The sequence below is a fragment of the Boleophthalmus pectinirostris genome, unplaced genomic scaffold, assembly GCF_026225935.1.
Source record: "Boleophthalmus pectinirostris isolate CB_2022bp ecotype Guang Dong unplaced genomic scaffold, ASM2622593v1 HiC_scaffold_444, whole genome shotgun sequence".
Taxonomy (NCBI): domain Eukaryota; kingdom Metazoa; phylum Chordata; class Actinopteri; order Gobiiformes; family Gobiidae; genus Boleophthalmus; species Boleophthalmus pectinirostris.
The window spans coordinates 8,381-25,000 of NW_026571374.1; the positions used below are offsets into that span (position 1 = coordinate 8,381).

Sequence of the window (16,620 nt, forward strand, 5' to 3'; positions counted from 1 at the left end):
TAACTCACCCCCTAATGAGTTTATTACACCTGAAACTACATGACTTCAGTTTTCCGATGAATAGGGTGGGTGGGGTACTTAAAATGATAATGATTTAAGATTATCTAGAAATACAGACTAAATATAAACTTATGCTTGACAACAGTTTATAGGTTTGGCAAAGAGCAAATCTGTAACTGCAATGTGACCAATGGCAATATGTACTTTAATATACAATAATATATCCTTTTTTGTCTTTATTGGCTAATGAAACAATTAAATATGAATATAACTACAAAAAGCAGGGTGTGACTGTTATATTTATTTTGCTGTATTTAACAAAAAATCATCATAATCCAATATCTTTTGCTTAAATGTATTATGTTTTCTGGAGTGTCACCATTGAATGTATAGTACCATTGAATGTAAATGATTATACTACACACTAGCATGTATCTAACCACCAGGGGTCTCTCTAACAAAGATATTCACAAATGGAAGAAGTTCAGAAGGTAGTTATCCAAAATATTATTAAACAATTTCATATAGTATCTTAGTATATTAAAAAAAAAAAAGAACAAGGCTAGGGTACATTTTAACTTATCGTCTTATTAAATGTACACTGTAACATTTCTAGTGGAGGGTCTTGACATGTTTATCTCTAAGGAAATGTTTGCTTTGTCTAGAATGTTTCAGAGTATAGATTAAACAGCACTACACTACATTACAATTCAGATCTGTGGAGAGTCGTCCCTATTCACAGAAGGATTGTATTCTATTTTTGAGCAACAGAATAATGACATCGCCATGGAGACAAGTAAGTAGCAGACCCTTCATCAGAAAAGTTGCACAGTTCACCTTTTAAGTTATGCTTATAATTGATCACTTTGTTTTCCTTATCATATAATCATCATTCAGTCTGCTTATCTTACCCAAGCATTTTACATTTGAACCAAATATGTTCTTCCCTCATAAAGCTATTGCACTATTGTTTTGTTTGTGTTTCTTTTCAAGTAAATTCCTTTGAAGTGTCAGACCTGCTTTACATAATATTATTACCTAATATCCTATTAGATCAAAACTCATCTTTGATCTGAAAGTGTGGCTGGTCCTCGGGTCTGAAGTCTTTGTTGGGGGTCCCATCTGGGTTCAGGATCCGGGATGCGGTGTAACCCACTATGGGATACTTGCTCTTATATGTACCTTCAAAAATACTGTCCAGGGACTCCAACTGCTCCTCTGTTAGACCGGTCTGCAAATACACCAAAATGTCATCAACAGTCATTTATTTAACCAAAAAAATGTAAATGATGGGTCAAATACAGATAAGAAATATCCTGTAGATGCATTAAAGTTTATAAACTATGTTATTTAGAGAGGCCAATATAGAAATTCCTTAGAATCATCATCATGATTTTGATTTTTATCACAATCCATGCACACTGTCAGGCTATCTTTATGTTAAAATGTGACCGCTTCTTCGGAGAGTTCAGACTTCACTCTGATTGGCTAAATCCACCTGTCAATCACTCACTATGACAGAAGCTGACCTATAAGAAGGGTAGTGGAGCAGAGTGTTTGTTAAGCATTAAACAGAAAAGCACTGGATCACCTAAATTGATAATTTGCAGCTGATGCCGTCAACATTCCTTGAGGGTGTGATGCTACCAGTTTTATAGTTAGTCACACTCACCATTTTTGTTGAAAATCAAACACCTAAACAGGGCCATGAATGTGTGTGATCGAGCTTCTGAAAATGTGTTGTTTAAATCCAATTTGTGTTTTTTTTCTTGAGTTTTCAGACCATCTTAAAACTCTTCTGTTTGCTTATGTATGTATTGTGTTACCATGGTAGCATTCTACCATTAACGATACATGCAAAACACCTCCAGCATGATGTCACTGCAAAGTGTCTATAGCATTTTGTCACAGGGATAAGAGCAATGAGGGGTAAAACTCTGTGAATGATTAGGAAAAGGGACAAAATCTTGTGCCACAGGATCTTCCAAGACAAAAATGCTACAAGATTATGCATGAAGAAAATACTGAATAAACCTAGACATTAGACTTAGACAGACTTTATTGTTCCACAAGGGAAATTACTTAGACACAGCAGCAAAGTAAATAAAAATGGTGAGGTCAAAATTGCAAGCTGAACCGCACAATTCATCTATTAGCCTGTAACTTCTTGTGTCTTGTCCCACCTCTACCAATGATCAAAATGAAGCTGTGAGTACTATGATGCTCATTAATCTAATCAGTGGCTATAATCAGAGAGTTAATATGATAGCCTTATCACTGTGGCCTATAATCTTACATAATGATAAAATGAAACAAATGCGATCTAATCATGAGTAACTTACAAAAATTATTAAATTATTGGTAGTTAAAAACTGGAAGTGTGTGTATGTGATAAGATACTAGACAGATCACAATTGTGGGTCTACTGATCTAATCTAAAATGCAGTCTTAAAACATATTGAATATCCATAAAAAAGGTCTAACATTGCATAGTTTCACAATTGTCATGTGTAAGTGAATGCAACAAGGCTCACACCCAAAAAGATTCAACAGAGGTGTCATGTGACCAATCCCTATAGACACTACTAAGATAAACCTTTACAAAGTATTATATTGCAAAACAAAGAGATTAATTTGTTTTCTCAGCAGATGATGATCAGAAGCCACTCAGATGACTTCATGGATGCTAAAATCTCATTAATCACACTATTGTAGTAGTTATTTCACTCACAGTATCAGGTGTGAGGTCTTCTGGGTTCAGAGACATTTTGGCCACAGCTCGAGATGAATCTTTTCCAACCAGAGCATTGTACGGAGCGCCTTTGCCATAAAACTCTGAAATTCAATGGTTACACAGTTTAAAATGGATTTTAATGATAGGCCCACATTTGAAGTGAAAAGGCCTACATTAATGGTGGAAGGATTTGGCTGAAATATTTCATACAATATCTTTCACTAGCCTAAATCTTTTGTTTTCTGGAGTGAAATCACTAAATTGGATGTGAAGTAGAGCCCGACCGATATATCGGCTGGCCGATATTATCGGCCAATATGGGCACCTGGAGACATATCGGCTATCACCTGATATGCTCGCTGATATGGGCAGATATTTCACGTGGGCATGTTATACCTCCTTATAAAGCTTAGACTGTCTACATTATGTTCATTTAATCCAATTTACAGACAGATAAATGTCCTAATATGTGGCTCCGCACCAGTATTTATCTGCGGTGTAATTTGTCTGTGTGTGTGTCCATACTGTCCCTGAACACACCCCCATAGTCTCCTCACTTCACTCACATGCTATTGTTTACACCCGCAGCAGTGCGCAACACTGAGATTACATTCTTTTTACGGACAATCGGTTTGAGTCTGGATTAAAAGGACATTTATTAGTGCAGACTTGTGATGTGAGGAGGAGCCTGTGTGAGCGGTGAGTGTTGGAAATACATCGACTTTGAAGCTAGTTTAGGTTTTGTTAGCGATTAGCTGCTGTAGCTCCCGCACATAAACAGACTGTTTTCTATTGGTCTATTGTAAAGTGACTGTATTGGCCGTATATTTGTTACTGGACCTGTATTGATATGTAAATGAGCTGTGAATAGACGTGTGAATGATCCACATTTATGCATATAATTAATTACCGCGGTGCGCACGTTTTTACGGCTAAAGGCTAATAGCGATAGTTTCTTTACTAGCTAGGAGTTGGGAGTTACGGGTCGGTCGCGATCGAAGCGGCTCTTAGATCCGGCTCTTTGAAGCGAACAACGGGAGCATGTTTCTTATTGGGAGCCGTGTTTTCGCTTTTTCTCACTTTTTCTCTTCAAGCCGCAGGTAGACCCGTAGTTTGACAGCAGCAGGGGCTGAAAACGACACTTTCAGAAATATGCGTGTGCATAGGATTAAAAAAAAAGTGCATATTTGGCTGCAGTTCAGCATAAAATAAATAAACCAGGACTAATCTTGGGCTCGAGTGAGGGAGAGAGATAGAAACCGAGTCCCGACACTCAGTCCTGGTTAAGTTCTGGTTTAGTCCTGTTTCACACATGGTTTAAATCTGTTTTAGTCCTGGTTTAGTCCTTTTTCAGTCCTGGTTCAGTTCTGGTTTAGTCCTGCTTGCAACAAAACAATCTCAAGAGTCACTTGGGAGCCGAAAGAGCCAGCTGCTTTAGTGAGCCGAGCCAAAAGAGCCGGTTTTTCCAAAAAAAAAAAAAAAAAACTGGAATAAACATCACTAGTAGCTAGAATGTGATGCAAAAATGCCATTAGGCCAATCTACTGTATGTAAATATGACATAAATATGATATAAAGAGTCAGAATAACAATAAATGTTGCCTAAATAAACCCAATTTAGAATCCACTAGAACCAAACCTAAGTTTTTTAAACAATTCAAGATTTACAGTGAATTTTTACATCACTAAATATATCGGTGAATATATCGGCTATCGGCAGCTCCAACTCCCATTATATCCGTTTCATATCGGCCACAACAAAATCCATATCGGTCGGGCTCTAATGTGAAGTTGACATTTACAGGGCCTCCAGTGCCATTAAACGTGGCAGCTTGCACTACATACGCCCTCAATTATTCAATTACAACATTTAAAGTAAATTTAAACTTCATTTATAATAGGTCTACATTTGAAGTGGAAAATATTTAAAATGAAAACTAATGTGAATCGTAAAAATAATTACAGCCTATTGGTCTTGGACTAACTCAAAAGTTAAAAGGAAAACCTGGTAACACCATTATTAATTAAGACCTGCTAAATATCTTATTTTCAATAGACTTACTATACTATATTTATAACAGTACCTTTTCCTTTAGTGACATCAAACACCACTCCTTTTACTGCCATGTAAATAGGCAGGTCCTCCTAAAAACAAAACAATACAGACATTTCAGTCATTTCAATGTAAATGTCATAGTAAAGTAGTAATAGAGGCATAAGGAGTAACTACATGTGAAGTTTACCTCGGTCCCGTCGTATTTCTCCAACTCCTCCTCTGTGAAAAGTCGCACAGGTTTTGAAGGGGGTTTAAACTTTATTTTTTGATCTTCTTCAGTCGAAGTCACACACAAGAATAAAGCACAAAGCACGTAAACCCATGCCGTTTCCATGACAGATCCTGGTTCAACGCGGAAACTCTTTCATCCTACTTTACTTCCCTGGTTTCTACAACGGACGGGGTGACACCTTCAAGATAATAGGAATTTTGTGCTTTTGTAACGTTTTGGCAAAATGTAGTTACAATAACAACATAATTTCAGATCGAGACTATAAAAACAAGAGATTTTAATCCTTTCATGTAAGGTTATCTTCCTTTTTGTTACATATAGGCTACTGTTTGGATACAATTATCCATACAATTAACGCACTGTTGCATTCGGAAAACACAAAAGGAGCACACTTACAATTCTTGGTATTTTTCCCCTTTTTTAGTACTTGCTTTTAAAGCAAGCCTAAATAAATTAGCCTTATCACTCTGACCTATGCTATTACAATATTATGATTGATATAGCAATCTAATCATAACTTCTATTCATTTATTGGTAGTTAAAAGCTGGAGGTGTGTATGTGATAGGCTACTAGGTAGAGCAAGATTTTCTAGGTCTACTTTTAATCAAAATTGCAGTGTTAAAACACAGTCAATATCCATAAAACAAAACTACACAATTCCAAAAAATACAGTATCCCAGTAGGCCTGGGCCAATAGCCTATTTCCAACCCAATAACATTCTATAAAGCCACAATAAACAGATGTAAGTGAATGCAACAAGGTGTAATGGGGTGGGACTAAAGAAACAAGTGAAGCTGCGATTGGCCACAGTTTAAGGATCCCTATTATCTTTGGGACGTCTTTTATCTGTAACTATCCCCGGGAGAAGTCCACGCAGCTCCTCTCCAAAACGGAAACTGCTGATAAAGAGATTAATCTCGTCAAAATGCAGTGTCTAATGACTGAATCTTCTCTTCAAACTTCCGAACTATCCAAATAGCGCTAAGTTTGTATTGAAGCAACTTAACGGGGTTATAGAAGGACGCGCAGAGGAATGCTCAGGAAAGACAACGGTCGGGGATACCAAGAGGTGAGATCACAATATTATCTCAAACAGTCCTGTAATCAAGCGTTTGATATTAGTTTATGAATGATGGGAGCCGGGAGTGAACTTTATTTAAACCCTCATAAAGTAGCCATTCCCCAGTGTCGCCCCATAACGTCATGTGACCGCGCACAGATGACCACTGCAGCCTCTCGCCACTTTCGCTGACTTCTCGTTTTTTTCAGTGCTGTTATCCAATGTCCATTCCTCACTGTTATCCAGTAATCTCTTTGATGAATCATGTGTACTCAAGTTGTTTTTTGTTCAACTTAGATTACTATTTTGGTTATCGTTTGAGAAAGTAATTGTAGGCCTTTTAAAACTCCCAAAACCTGATGGATGATGTTATAGGTGTAGTTAAAAAAAAAAAAAATTGGTCTACAGCAATTTTTATACTTAATTTTGAACTGAAGTAGCCTATTATCTCAGGCCTACACAAAATGGCAAAAATGGTCACTTCAAATGAATACCTTGTTTAAAGGTGCACTAGGTTATGCATTTTTCTGGTGGAGGGTCCGTCACCTTCTTGTTTCCATGGAGATGTTATTGCTGTGCCTAGAATGTTCCACAGTATGGCATTAAACATATCTATCACCATGGAAGCAAGCAGGTGTCGCCACTAAGCCAAGTTAAAAGTCAGATCTGTGAAGTGGCAACCCCACTGAGGAGCACTCAAGGCAAAATGTTAGCATATCATGGTGGTGGACCCCCTCTAGAAAGTTTCAAGTCACATTTATGTGTCATTTCAATGTAGAGCAATTCTCAAATCATCTTTCCAATTTGACCAATGATGTAGGCTACTGTTTGAGTTTAAATGAAAAAGGTAGGCCACTTGTCCTTTATATTAAGTAAACTATGTGGTGAGAAATTAATTAATGCATCCTTTTACATAAACTAACAAAAGTTCAATCAAGTTCATATTATAGTGTGGTACTAGATTTTGAAAAAAAAAATTATGATCTAATCTTAAATAAACAAATCAAGGCTTAACCAGGAACCGGCAGAACAAGAACCACCCGCGATGAGGAACTGTTAAAATCCAAAAGGAAAATGCTTATGGGAATACTGTATAAAGTTCAGTTTACTCTTAAGTTGTTGGAAGGGCTGTGGAGCTATGTTGGAAGGGTTTGGGTTAGCTCCAAATGTTGTAGTACAGAATATTGATGGATATTAATGGTACATTGGTTTGCCACTTTAAATTTTTTGACATATTTAACATGCAGCTTACTTGTCAAAAGTCAGTATACTTTTGGATAAGAAGCGATTTCTTATTGCTTCAAAAAATTCAAAATTATAAACATGAATTCTTCTTGTGAATGTAGTTACCTCTCTTCTCGCTCATCTATAACTTGTACTAATTTGATTGTGCCACCTGCCTGTCTAGACAAGTTTAATGCCATATTGTGAAGCATTCTAGAAAAAGCACCAGAAAACAATGCACCTTTTTAAAGCACTGTTTCAAAAGCATTAGTAAATGATTAAAGAACAATAAAGCTGGTTAAAACTAAACAGTGAGAATAGCTAGGCCTGTCATGATAATTACTATATCGAGTTATAGTTCAATACATGACAGATGTGACACTATATTTTGGGTGTCAGTATTTATCGTGGGATCTTTTTCTTTATACCAGTCGAGAACTTGCTTGTCTGTTTAATGATGAGATTTGAGCTATAGATACAAACTTACTATACTGCAAAACACAATATTTAATGTAAGTTAAAATGACTTAAATTAGGAACATTTTACTTTATTTGAGTAGATTCAACTTGACAAGTAAAATTGTCTATCAATGGAATAACTGCGTTTTTCTTAATTCAAGCAACATTAGAATTTGTTCTTATTTTAAGTGCAAATGTTGTTTTTCTTTTTCTTATCTTAAATGTAGCAAATGTATTTTCATATTTTGAGTACAGTGCAAAAAGTCTTGTTCCATTAGTAGATAATTTTACTTGTCAAGTGAAATTTATCTAAATCATGATAAAACTTTCTTAATTCAAGTAATCTTATTTTTGCAGTATACTAAGTGTATCATTTGGTTGATAATCCTACTTTAGGGTTATTTTGTCAGTGGCATAAATTAGTTTCAGTATTATTATTTACAATCTATATTTTCTTTAGTAATGTCTCATCCCTCAAAATTGTTATTGTGACAGGCCTAAGGATAGCATTGTTTTTTACTCTTACAAAATGCACAGTTGGTTCACAAAAAATGTATTCTTTTGCAGTTTAATGAGGATGATGAAAGCTTACAGCCTGCAGACTTGTATGAAGACACAGAGAAAGACATCAGCAACCTGGAGGCCAAACAAGCCAATGGCAGTGTCCCACAAGGTTGGTCCAAGGAACATCACAATAAAGACAAATATGCAGTGATTTGCTGTTACATGAAATGTCTTAAATTTTTGATGCATATTAAATCTGCATTTTTTGTCATAAATTGTTGACATAGTGATGGACCAACTACACTGTGATTATACTATTCTGTTTTTGTTTATAGGAGAGGAGGAGGTGAATGCGAACAGTCCACCAAGGAAATTCAGCAAAAGTTGTGTCAAAAATGTATTCACGGTGGTCCTTATATTGATCTATGTGCTCCTGACAACGGTAGCTGCATTTCTGGCCTATCAAACAATCACGGATTTCATGGAGAAAATGAATAACCCAGTGATGTCAGTTACATATAAAGAAGTGGAGATATTTTCACCTCCAGGTTTGTATATTTGTTTAATTATGCAAAGGATGTGCATCTGGTGCAATAGTACAAATAAAAACTTAAAAAATTGGCACAAATTATTTAAATGCTCATTATTGTCTGTCTAAATTTCCAAAGCTCAGAATGCTCTATTCTACCTCACGATGTTGTATAGTGTTAGTTTTAAAGTTAACAGCTCCTTTAGTTCAGTAGATATTGGGAATTTCAGGGCTGAAATTATCCAAATTATTCTAGTGAAGGTGCATGGATTTAAAATACTCCTTGTATAACCACATGACATCACAATTTAGAACAGCGTTTTCTGTTTGAGAGGAGAACAGCCTAAATCTGCATGGTTTGTGTGTTAAACATGTGTGAATGAAACAAAAGACAACTCTGGGTATGTTTTTGATGAGGAAAAAACAGTATAACAGAGACTGGAAAATAGTGTTTTATGGGCCCATTAATTGTACCTGCATTTGGCCAATACTTGAGTTGCACAGAAAACGCCCATATGAGCTGAGACTTTTTTGTTGTGAGCTGAGATTCTGGTACCATCCAATCACTGAAATGGCACTCTGACTACACTGGGGTCCCTTCTGTGTATCAATTCCAAGAAATAACTTTTGTACATGTATATTATTGTATGGCATTTTGTTTTGTGGGTATTTCTTTGTGTTCTAAACCAGGTATTGCATTGTTCCCTGGTAATGCTCGTCTGTTAAGCTGCAGACATTACTACCGCGAATACCTCCCTCCGTTAGTGAACCCGGGGCATCCACAAGAGGGTGACTGTGAGATGCAAGAAGTCTCATACAAGGGTCCTTTTCAAAATCAGACTACGGTGAGTTAGTTTGGTGACTGAGTAGTTGGCTTCAGTTATAAGGTTGTGGGTTCAACATTCTGAGCAGCAAACTTGTCATCCCTTGTCACCCAAAACAATGATCTGCATGTCTTAAAGGTGCACTGTGTACAAGAAATGTTATGCATCTTTAAGTTAATTAGTCACTCTAGATTGCAATTTATGGATGAATGTGTATAAAAGGTGACAGACTATTGTAATTTATTGTTATATTTATCAAACAAATTTTAATTGATCAAAATACAGATATTTCTGTCTTGTGTGTAACAGAAGACAGCGTTGGTGGTCCGTGGTCCGTCTGATGTCAGGAATAAGGAGGTGATCTTTATGCAGTTCAGTCAAAATGAAACACACGAAGACTTCAGCGCCATCTCCTACATGCTCTTTGCTAAATACAGTGACTTGATCAATAGGTATGAGGATACAAAGAGTTTGATCTATGGTAATGTTTTTATAATTGTCCAGTTAATGTTTCAACTGAACTTTCAGAAGAGAGTAAAGTCTGCAAAGAACCGGATGTATTGTGCTTAATCAATATATTGTTATACAGCTACTTTATTTGGTTATTTTGAACTACTTAAACTACTACTGCTACTACTTACTACTACCTACTACTACCTGCTACTATTACCTATTACTACTCTTACAACTACTACTACTACCCACTATTATCTATTACTACCTACTACTAATATTTTTTGCCACTCTCCGTAAGCTCCAAATTTCCATTGCTACTGCTTACAATTAAAGTTGACTTAGTTTAATATTCTGTAAGTTTATATGTTTCTTCTATATATGTGAATGTTCTGATAATCATCGTGCCCTGTAATATTAGTGCTAATCGTTCGGAGTTCATGAGGGACTGTGAGAGGAACTACTCCATGTGGACCTTTTCTGGAGGATTCAGGACCAGGGTCAAGATGTCGCTTGTTCGGACTTCTGGAAAAAACAATGATGGCACTGAATTTAGACAAGAGGTATTTATTTGTCATATACTGTATATTAAAGTTGTACTATGTTACTTTTCTGTTGTTGCTAGTCTCCATGGTGATTTTATTGCTTTGTCTGGAACCTTCAACGGTGTCCGATCCACGTTATTTATATAACACATTTTATAACATTTCGAAAGTGCTGCATTTAAACACATTTAAAACAAACAAACAAATGCTCTACCAGTGCTCATAAAAATAAAAATAAAACCCTAAAACAATAGAGGCTAAGAACAAGAAATAACATATAACCAGTTAAACAAAAAAATTATAATAATGAAAATAATTAATCGAATTATAAAAGACACAGTGTGGCGTTAAACTTATCATTTTTTCTTACATTCAGTATGGCTTTATTGCTAGTAAAATCTCTTCTTACTTGCATTCTTACTGTGATTGGAGTCTCCTGTCCACTAGCCTGTAACCTGCAACTAATCAACTGCTTGTTTCAGTGGAGTTGGATAAGTTTAAAGCTATACTGTGAATCATTTCAGGCAATGTGATAACACCTCTGTGGAGAAAAGAGGTGGTGGATCCTCAGTCAGAAATGTTATGTAGTGCAGCTTTACATAAATATATTTTTTAAATACTTTCAGCATTAATCATTGCCGATGTGTTTTAGTCTGCTGTGGTGAAGTTCAATGACAAACGGCCAGAACATGAAAGAACTGATGAACTTTTCTTTGCTGTTTTTGAATGGAGGGATCCTTATATACAAGAAATCAAACTGGTGAGTATTGTCTTATATTTGGTGTAAGATGTAAATACATTTTTGTTGTCCCATCATAGTGCATTTATATTACTGCAAATACACACATATTAATGAAATAAATTGTCTCTATGTAAAGAAATTGAACCAACTAACCCCCCAGGCATATTTGAGGCAAAATCCATTTCAAAGCTCTGTGACCACCTTTTACTCCATGTTCTACAAAGTTGTAAAAAATAGTTCACCATTCACATAAAAGTATAACTGTTGTAGTTGTGGCCCAGTTATGGCTCGTTAAATTGAACTGCTTTACTGTCACTCTTGCTAACTTACAAACTAGCGCAGACATTACATCTCTAACAGTAATCACAAGGAATGACTTTTTTTGTAAACAAGAAAAGTTTTTTGATAAGAAAAAATAAACCAACACAATATTTCTTTAATATTTTTTCTTCTAGATTGTGACTGCAAACCCCTGGAGCTCTCTGGCCATCCTCTGTGGAGTTTTCATGGCTCTGTTTAAAGCTGCTAATTTTGCCAAACTCTCAGTTCAATGGATCATCAGGATGAGGAAGAGGCATCTAAAGAACAAAGCACGAGAACTCAATCAAATCAACTAAAATCTACTGAAATAATGACTTTTATTTAACTCTTTTAGGTCACTCTTATTTTGTAAGTTTGACTTGTTTTATCTTTGTACCCAAAGTACTGCTAATTTTAGCTCTTAAGGTCAGTAATTTTTTGAAATATGTCAAAATACATTTCCAAAGTTGACCATTGGAAAGATTGAGTCTGGACTCTACTAATGTGAAACTAATCCTGATGAACTGTGTTACTTGCTAGATTTATCACAATGAAGTCAATGGAATATCTATTTTGTCTATTTATGTTCTCAAGGCAACAATAGCACAGCCACTGAACAATTCACTAAAAAGGGAAAATTACACTGTACTTCAACAAATGCAACTGAAATAAAGCTGTTTTCTAAAAAAAATGCTTATGTATTTGCAATAACCTATAAAAAAATACCTTTGGTGTGAAACAATAGTGCTTAATGAATGAAAGATGCTTTGTATAGTGGATCATGTATAGTTAGTAAAGTATATGGGATCACCAATTATTTCCTTGAGCAAGACACTCACATTTCAGACCCATTTTAAGCCCCTCACCAATGGAGGGCAGAATTTTGTTGGTTTCACCGGAAGTTAGATAGAAGAAGGGCGGGGTCAACGGAGGATGTTGTTGTTAGCCATAGGGTTGTTAGCTTTAGCGATGGAGAAGAAAAAGCCAAAATTGCAAAGTTGGATTTTATAAAGGTAATTTTCAAATAATTTACCTGTTGTCAGACAGTATTTGTGCATTAATTACAGTGCATGCTTTTATATGAACCATAATCATCGCGCTGTTTATGTTACGTCTATTTGCAAAAGTCGCTTGTTAGCATGCCACGCAAACATTTTATAAAATAAATATTTTGTTCTCCTACAAACTACTCTAAAAGCATATGCACTCAGACGCGTTGCTGTTTAGTCACATAATGTTATCTTAAATTGTAGTTTATGTTTCCATGTGTACTTGAGTAGTTAATTAGTTTTATTTATCAATCAAACGTTTCCAAAATGCACTCAAGTGTTTGCTGGGGGACTTGAACCTATTGTTATTGTTATCTGTGGATAGTTTGGTGTCACCGTACGATTATATTAACGTGTCGACCTTAAATAAACTTTAGCACCAAGGCGCGAAAGTTAAATCCCATCTGAATTGAGTTTTGCTGCAAAGTAGCACTGGTATGGGCATGTTCATTATCAGGATGTATAGATCGTTTTCTAATGGCGTGAGATTAAGACTGGTTTAACGTTTTGTGATTGTTTTATTGGTCAATCAAGTGGGTTTCTCTCTATAACGTTCACTAGATTTATAGTAACTCAGGTCATAGCACGACACTTCAAATACTACAAATTTTATTTTATTTATTTATTTATTTTTTTTCAGAAAATGAAAGTAACGCTCAGCCTACCGGTACCAGTACTTTGATTTGAACGTGTGAGCCCTGCAGTGCAGCTGTATAAATAACAGATTATTGTTGTGGGTGTTTATGGAAGTGGGGGTAAATGTGTGAAAAGGTTTCCAAGGGTGTTGCAAACAAGATATTAATGGAGAAAATAAAAATAATACCTGATATGTGAATTGGGTGCCTTCAAACAGTGGCAAATGTTTCAAATATAGTACTTTGCTGAGCTGATCCTGCCTTTGTTTATTACTTACATTTCAAGTTAAATTTTTTTCAGTACGTTTTCCAGCTGTACTGTACTCTAGCTGTTAGTTTTAGAACCAATAACAATGACCCAAATATATCTGAAAATGGCTTATTTGAAATTATTTGTTTAGATGAGCAACTACTACTCTTTTTAAGTGTTAAACAAGTCCAGGCAAAGCTGCAGTGTGGGACAGTATTTCTGGCCCCACCATCGGCTCTCCCTCAGCAGACAAAATTAGATCTGGCTGCACAAGTCTAACTGAGGAGAGTGTAAATGACCCCGAGAGAACTGTTGGACTGGTGCTACTTGCACAATAAGTGGTTTTTCAGTGTAAAGTAAAATTAATTCAAAACATACAGACATGTTAATACATGTCTTATGTACTTATGTTTTATATGTTGTTTTTCAGTAATGGGCTGCTGAGTTACATCTGTATTCAAAATGGCCAAGAACAGAAAGTGCATACTCTGTGAGACTGTCTATGTCTCCAGACAGGTAACCACTAACTTTAATAATGCAATTTGCATTACACCAACTAGATTTACACAATGGATGTAAAGTTGATGATATGCGATGTAATGTTAATGCAATGCAAGCTTTTGTAATTTAGCATTTTTTTATTGTTCCTATTTGGGGCATTTTAGGAAATGGAGGAACACATGAGAAGTATGCTGCACCACAGAGAGCTGGAAAAACTCAAAGGAAGGTATGTTCAATAGATTGTAAAAATAACATTTAAAAAAATTCATACAGATCCAAGACATTTACAACAAAATATGGCAAAATTTTGACCTTTAGAATGGCCTTTATCTATAGCAAACTTAGAACTTGTATTTTGTATTACATTTTATTCTCTAAACAAGAAGGTATTAATTAACGTCGTAGTATAATTTTGTAACCTAAAAAAATTAAAAGGTGAATATATTCTTTAATTCACCCTCTTCTGTCTAAACTTTATTATTCAAATAAAATTTTATTCTGAGCATAAAGCACGTGTGTCCAGGAGCACGTGCCCATTACAGTCTGTGGGCGAGTGGATCTATGGCAGCTGCCTCTTCTGTGGTTCTTATATTTAGACACAATATCATCAAACAACAGGCGTGAGCGATACCAGGCAACTGGACAGGATCTGGTGACTCCGGTGTAGATTAGACAAGTATGTAGGCTACAGCTGCAGGGGAGCAACCTCGAGGGTGAAAAGACACATACATGTGTTTAGGCTTGGGTTTACTATTGAAACATCATGAGAAAGTTTATGTGCAAACAAAATAAAGTATAGTATAACTGAATTAGCTATTGATTTTGAGGTTTAATATAGGGATTGGCCTTTTAAGATTACTGTACTTATGATGAGGCTTATATTTGTAGATAAAGTTAAAAAAAATAAACTCATGTTGTAGGATAAAACAAAATACAACCAAATACACCATCATGAATTTTATAACAAATAATCAGATTCCAAAAAGTTGATAGTTGCCTTGTTAACATTTTAGTAGATACATAGTAGTTTCCATGTGTGAACAGTTGTAACTTAAAAGTAGAAATTATGTTTAAAAACACAAGGTTGGGCAACTTAAAGTGTCATTGCTTTAGACTGTGAGAGCAGTCATTTTTACCACTTTAATCTTTGAAGGACTTCCCCTGGGCATGAGGAATGCTGGGTGAATATGTCACTGTCATTGTACAAAAACAGTAGTTATTGCACTCAGAGCAACAGCTGGTCAGATCAGCCTTGACCTTTGTTTTGGTTTGAAATAATTTGTTTGTGGAAAAGATCAAATGTGAAAAGAACCGTGGCACACAGCAACACTGTCAAATTACAATTATAAGGTCATAAAAGAAAATGGATAATGTTTGAAAAAACTTTTTATTGGTAAATTTTTTTTGAGTTGCTACAGGGGTTATGTTTAAAAAGTAGCTTGATGTATGCATAATTCTCTCCTGCTAAAAGTTCCATTGTAAATTACTTCACAGTCTCATTCAGTATATTGAATATGATGGTTAAGTTATAATTTACATTTTGTTTCCATAGCCCATTCCCCAAAATGAGGAACATGACTTTAAAGTCAGGTGACAGAAGCATCTAAAGTCAAAATATAACCTAATCCTATTGGAAAAGTGTCTGCCAACTGCACGAGACTTTGAAATGGCCAGTTGCCCTGACATAGATTGGTCCAGTGATCACGACAGGATGACATACTTGGGAGAGGTTTAGCAGCGAGAGCAGCTGTAAGAGGGGCTCTGGTTTCATATAGTCCTCTGCTGCGATTGGTCTAAAAACACATGGTGCATGGGAAAGGGGAGGGGGGGCTGTGTATTTGGGATAGGCTAAGGTCAAAAGCAATGATACCCCTATTGAAGCCTTCAGAGCGCAGCGGGACACCATCATGGCAGTGCAGTGAGCCGCTCCTCTGGGCTGCAGGCTGGATATGCTCAGCTACAGTAGCCCCATACTTTCACCCTGCCTTCTTCCACCAGCTAAAAACCTGGATATTTAAAGTCGATCAGGATGACTAAATTATAACGGTTTTATTTTTTTAAACAAGAAATTTAAGTTAGCTACCTCCTGATCGGTTAATAATAGAGAATTTGGACTTGAAGGATTGTCGAGTAATCTCCTTTCCTTGTTTTTGTTTTTAGTTAAAGTACAGCCACAGATTCTGCAGGCAGGAAAACAGTAGACTTAAAAAATGCCAGAAGGAACGATTGACCGACCGCTCTCGCCTTTGCTCCCCAGGGACTGCGGACATGAGTGCAGGGTCTGTAAGATTACCGTAGTGAGCCTAACAGACTATGCTAGCCACATCTCAAGCCCCACGCACAAACAAAATGTGGAGGATTTTGAACGCATCCCAGCTCGCAACACGTCCAATGAGGAGTACTTCGATAAGGCCCTGGTGGAGCTCATCGAGAAGAGAAACGAGCAGATAAGGTAAGAGAGTGATGCTGCTATAACAACCATTATATTGTAGTGAGTAAAAGTCTGTTTAAACTTGTCCTG

The 16,620-nt window shown here is 36.1% G+C and overlaps 3 protein-coding genes across 5 annotated transcripts; 2 read left to right on the top strand and 1 right to left on the bottom strand.

Annotated features, from left to right (window-relative positions):
- Positions 1–281: 281 nt before the first annotated feature.
- On the bottom strand, positions 282–5,177 carry nenf (neudesin neurotrophic factor). The gene is made up of 4 exons (XM_020921913.2): positions 4,978–5,177; positions 4,819–4,879; positions 2,732–2,835; positions 282–1,231 (listed from the first exon to the last, which is right to left on the bottom strand). The coding sequence occupies exons 1-4, from the start codon at positions 5,122–5,124 to the stop codon at positions 1,055–1,057; spliced, it is 489 nt and encodes a 162-aa protein (XP_020777572.1). The 5' UTR covers positions 5,125–5,177; the 3' UTR covers positions 282–1,054.
- Positions 5,178–5,845: 668 nt separating this feature from the next.
- Positions 5,846–12,355, top strand: pacc1 (proton activated chloride channel 1). 2 transcript variants are annotated; one of them, XM_020921795.2, is made up of 8 exons: positions 5,846–6,093; positions 8,335–8,440; positions 8,607–8,819; positions 9,491–9,645; positions 9,934–10,076; positions 10,499–10,640; positions 11,275–11,382; positions 11,820–12,355. In XM_020921795.2, the coding sequence occupies exons 1-8, from the start codon at positions 6,058–6,060 to the stop codon at positions 11,979–11,981; spliced, it is 1,065 nt and encodes a 354-aa protein (XP_020777454.1). In that variant the 5' UTR covers positions 5,846–6,057; the 3' UTR covers positions 11,982–12,355. The 2 variants fall into 2 exon arrangements, with proteins under 2 accessions (XP_020777454.1, XP_055018229.1); XM_055162254.1 differs by having other exon boundaries at positions 9,937–10,076.
- A 190-nt stretch (positions 12,356–12,545) lies between these two features.
- Positions 12,546–16,564, top strand: LOC129411437 (zinc finger protein 106-like). 2 transcript variants are annotated; one of them, XM_055162251.1, is made up of 4 exons: positions 12,546–12,677; positions 14,029–14,114; positions 14,264–14,325; positions 16,357–16,564. In XM_055162251.1, the coding sequence occupies exons 2-4, from the start codon at positions 14,061–14,063 to the stop codon at positions 16,553–16,555; spliced, it is 315 nt and encodes a 104-aa protein (XP_055018226.1). In that variant the 5' UTR covers positions 12,546–12,677; positions 14,029–14,060; the 3' UTR covers positions 16,556–16,564. The 2 variants fall into 2 exon arrangements, with proteins under 2 accessions (XP_055018226.1, XP_055018227.1); XM_055162252.1 differs by lacking the exon at positions 12,546–12,677 and adding an exon at positions 13,377–13,404.
- The last annotated feature ends 56 nt before the right edge of the window (positions 16,565–16,620 follow it).

What these genes read in the sequence shown, in the direction of transcription:
- nenf (XM_020921913.2), bottom strand. Translation starts at nt 5,124, where the DNA reads ATGGAAACGGCATGGGTTTACGTGCTTTGTGCTTTATTCTTGTGTGTG. An exon ending in AGAAATACGACGGGACCGAG is followed by an intron (nt 4,880 to 4,977) that starts GTAAACTTCACA and finishes TTTTGTTTTTAG; the next exon opens with GAGGACCTGCCTATTTACAT. An exon ending in TGATGTCACTAAAGGAAAAG is followed by an intron (nt 2,836 to 4,818) that starts GTACTGTTATAA and finishes ATTGAATTTCAG; the next exon opens with AGTTTTATGGCAAAGGCGCT.
- pacc1 (XM_020921795.2), top strand. Translation starts at nt 6,058, where the DNA reads ATGCTCAGGAAAGACAACGGTCGGGGATACCAAGAG. An exon ending in ACGGTCGGGGATACCAAGAG is followed by an intron (nt 6,094 to 8,334) that starts GTGAGATCACAA and finishes ATTCTTTTGCAG; the next exon opens with TTTAATGAGGATGATGAAAG. An exon ending in GGAGATATTTTCACCTCCAG is followed by an intron (nt 8,820 to 9,490) that starts GTTTGTATATTT and finishes GTTCTAAACCAG; the next exon opens with GTATTGCATTGTTCCCTGGT.
- LOC129411437 (XM_055162251.1), top strand. Translation starts at nt 14,061, where the DNA reads ATGGCCAAGAACAGAAAGTGCATACTCTGTGAGACTGTCTATGTCTCC. An exon ending in CTGTCTATGTCTCCAGACAG is followed by an intron (nt 14,115 to 14,263) that starts GTAACCACTAAC and finishes GGGGCATTTTAG; the next exon opens with GAAATGGAGGAACACATGAG. An exon ending in CTGGAAAAACTCAAAGGAAG is followed by an intron (nt 14,326 to 16,356) that starts GTATGTTCAATA and finishes TTTGCTCCCCAG; the next exon opens with GGACTGCGGACATGAGTGCA.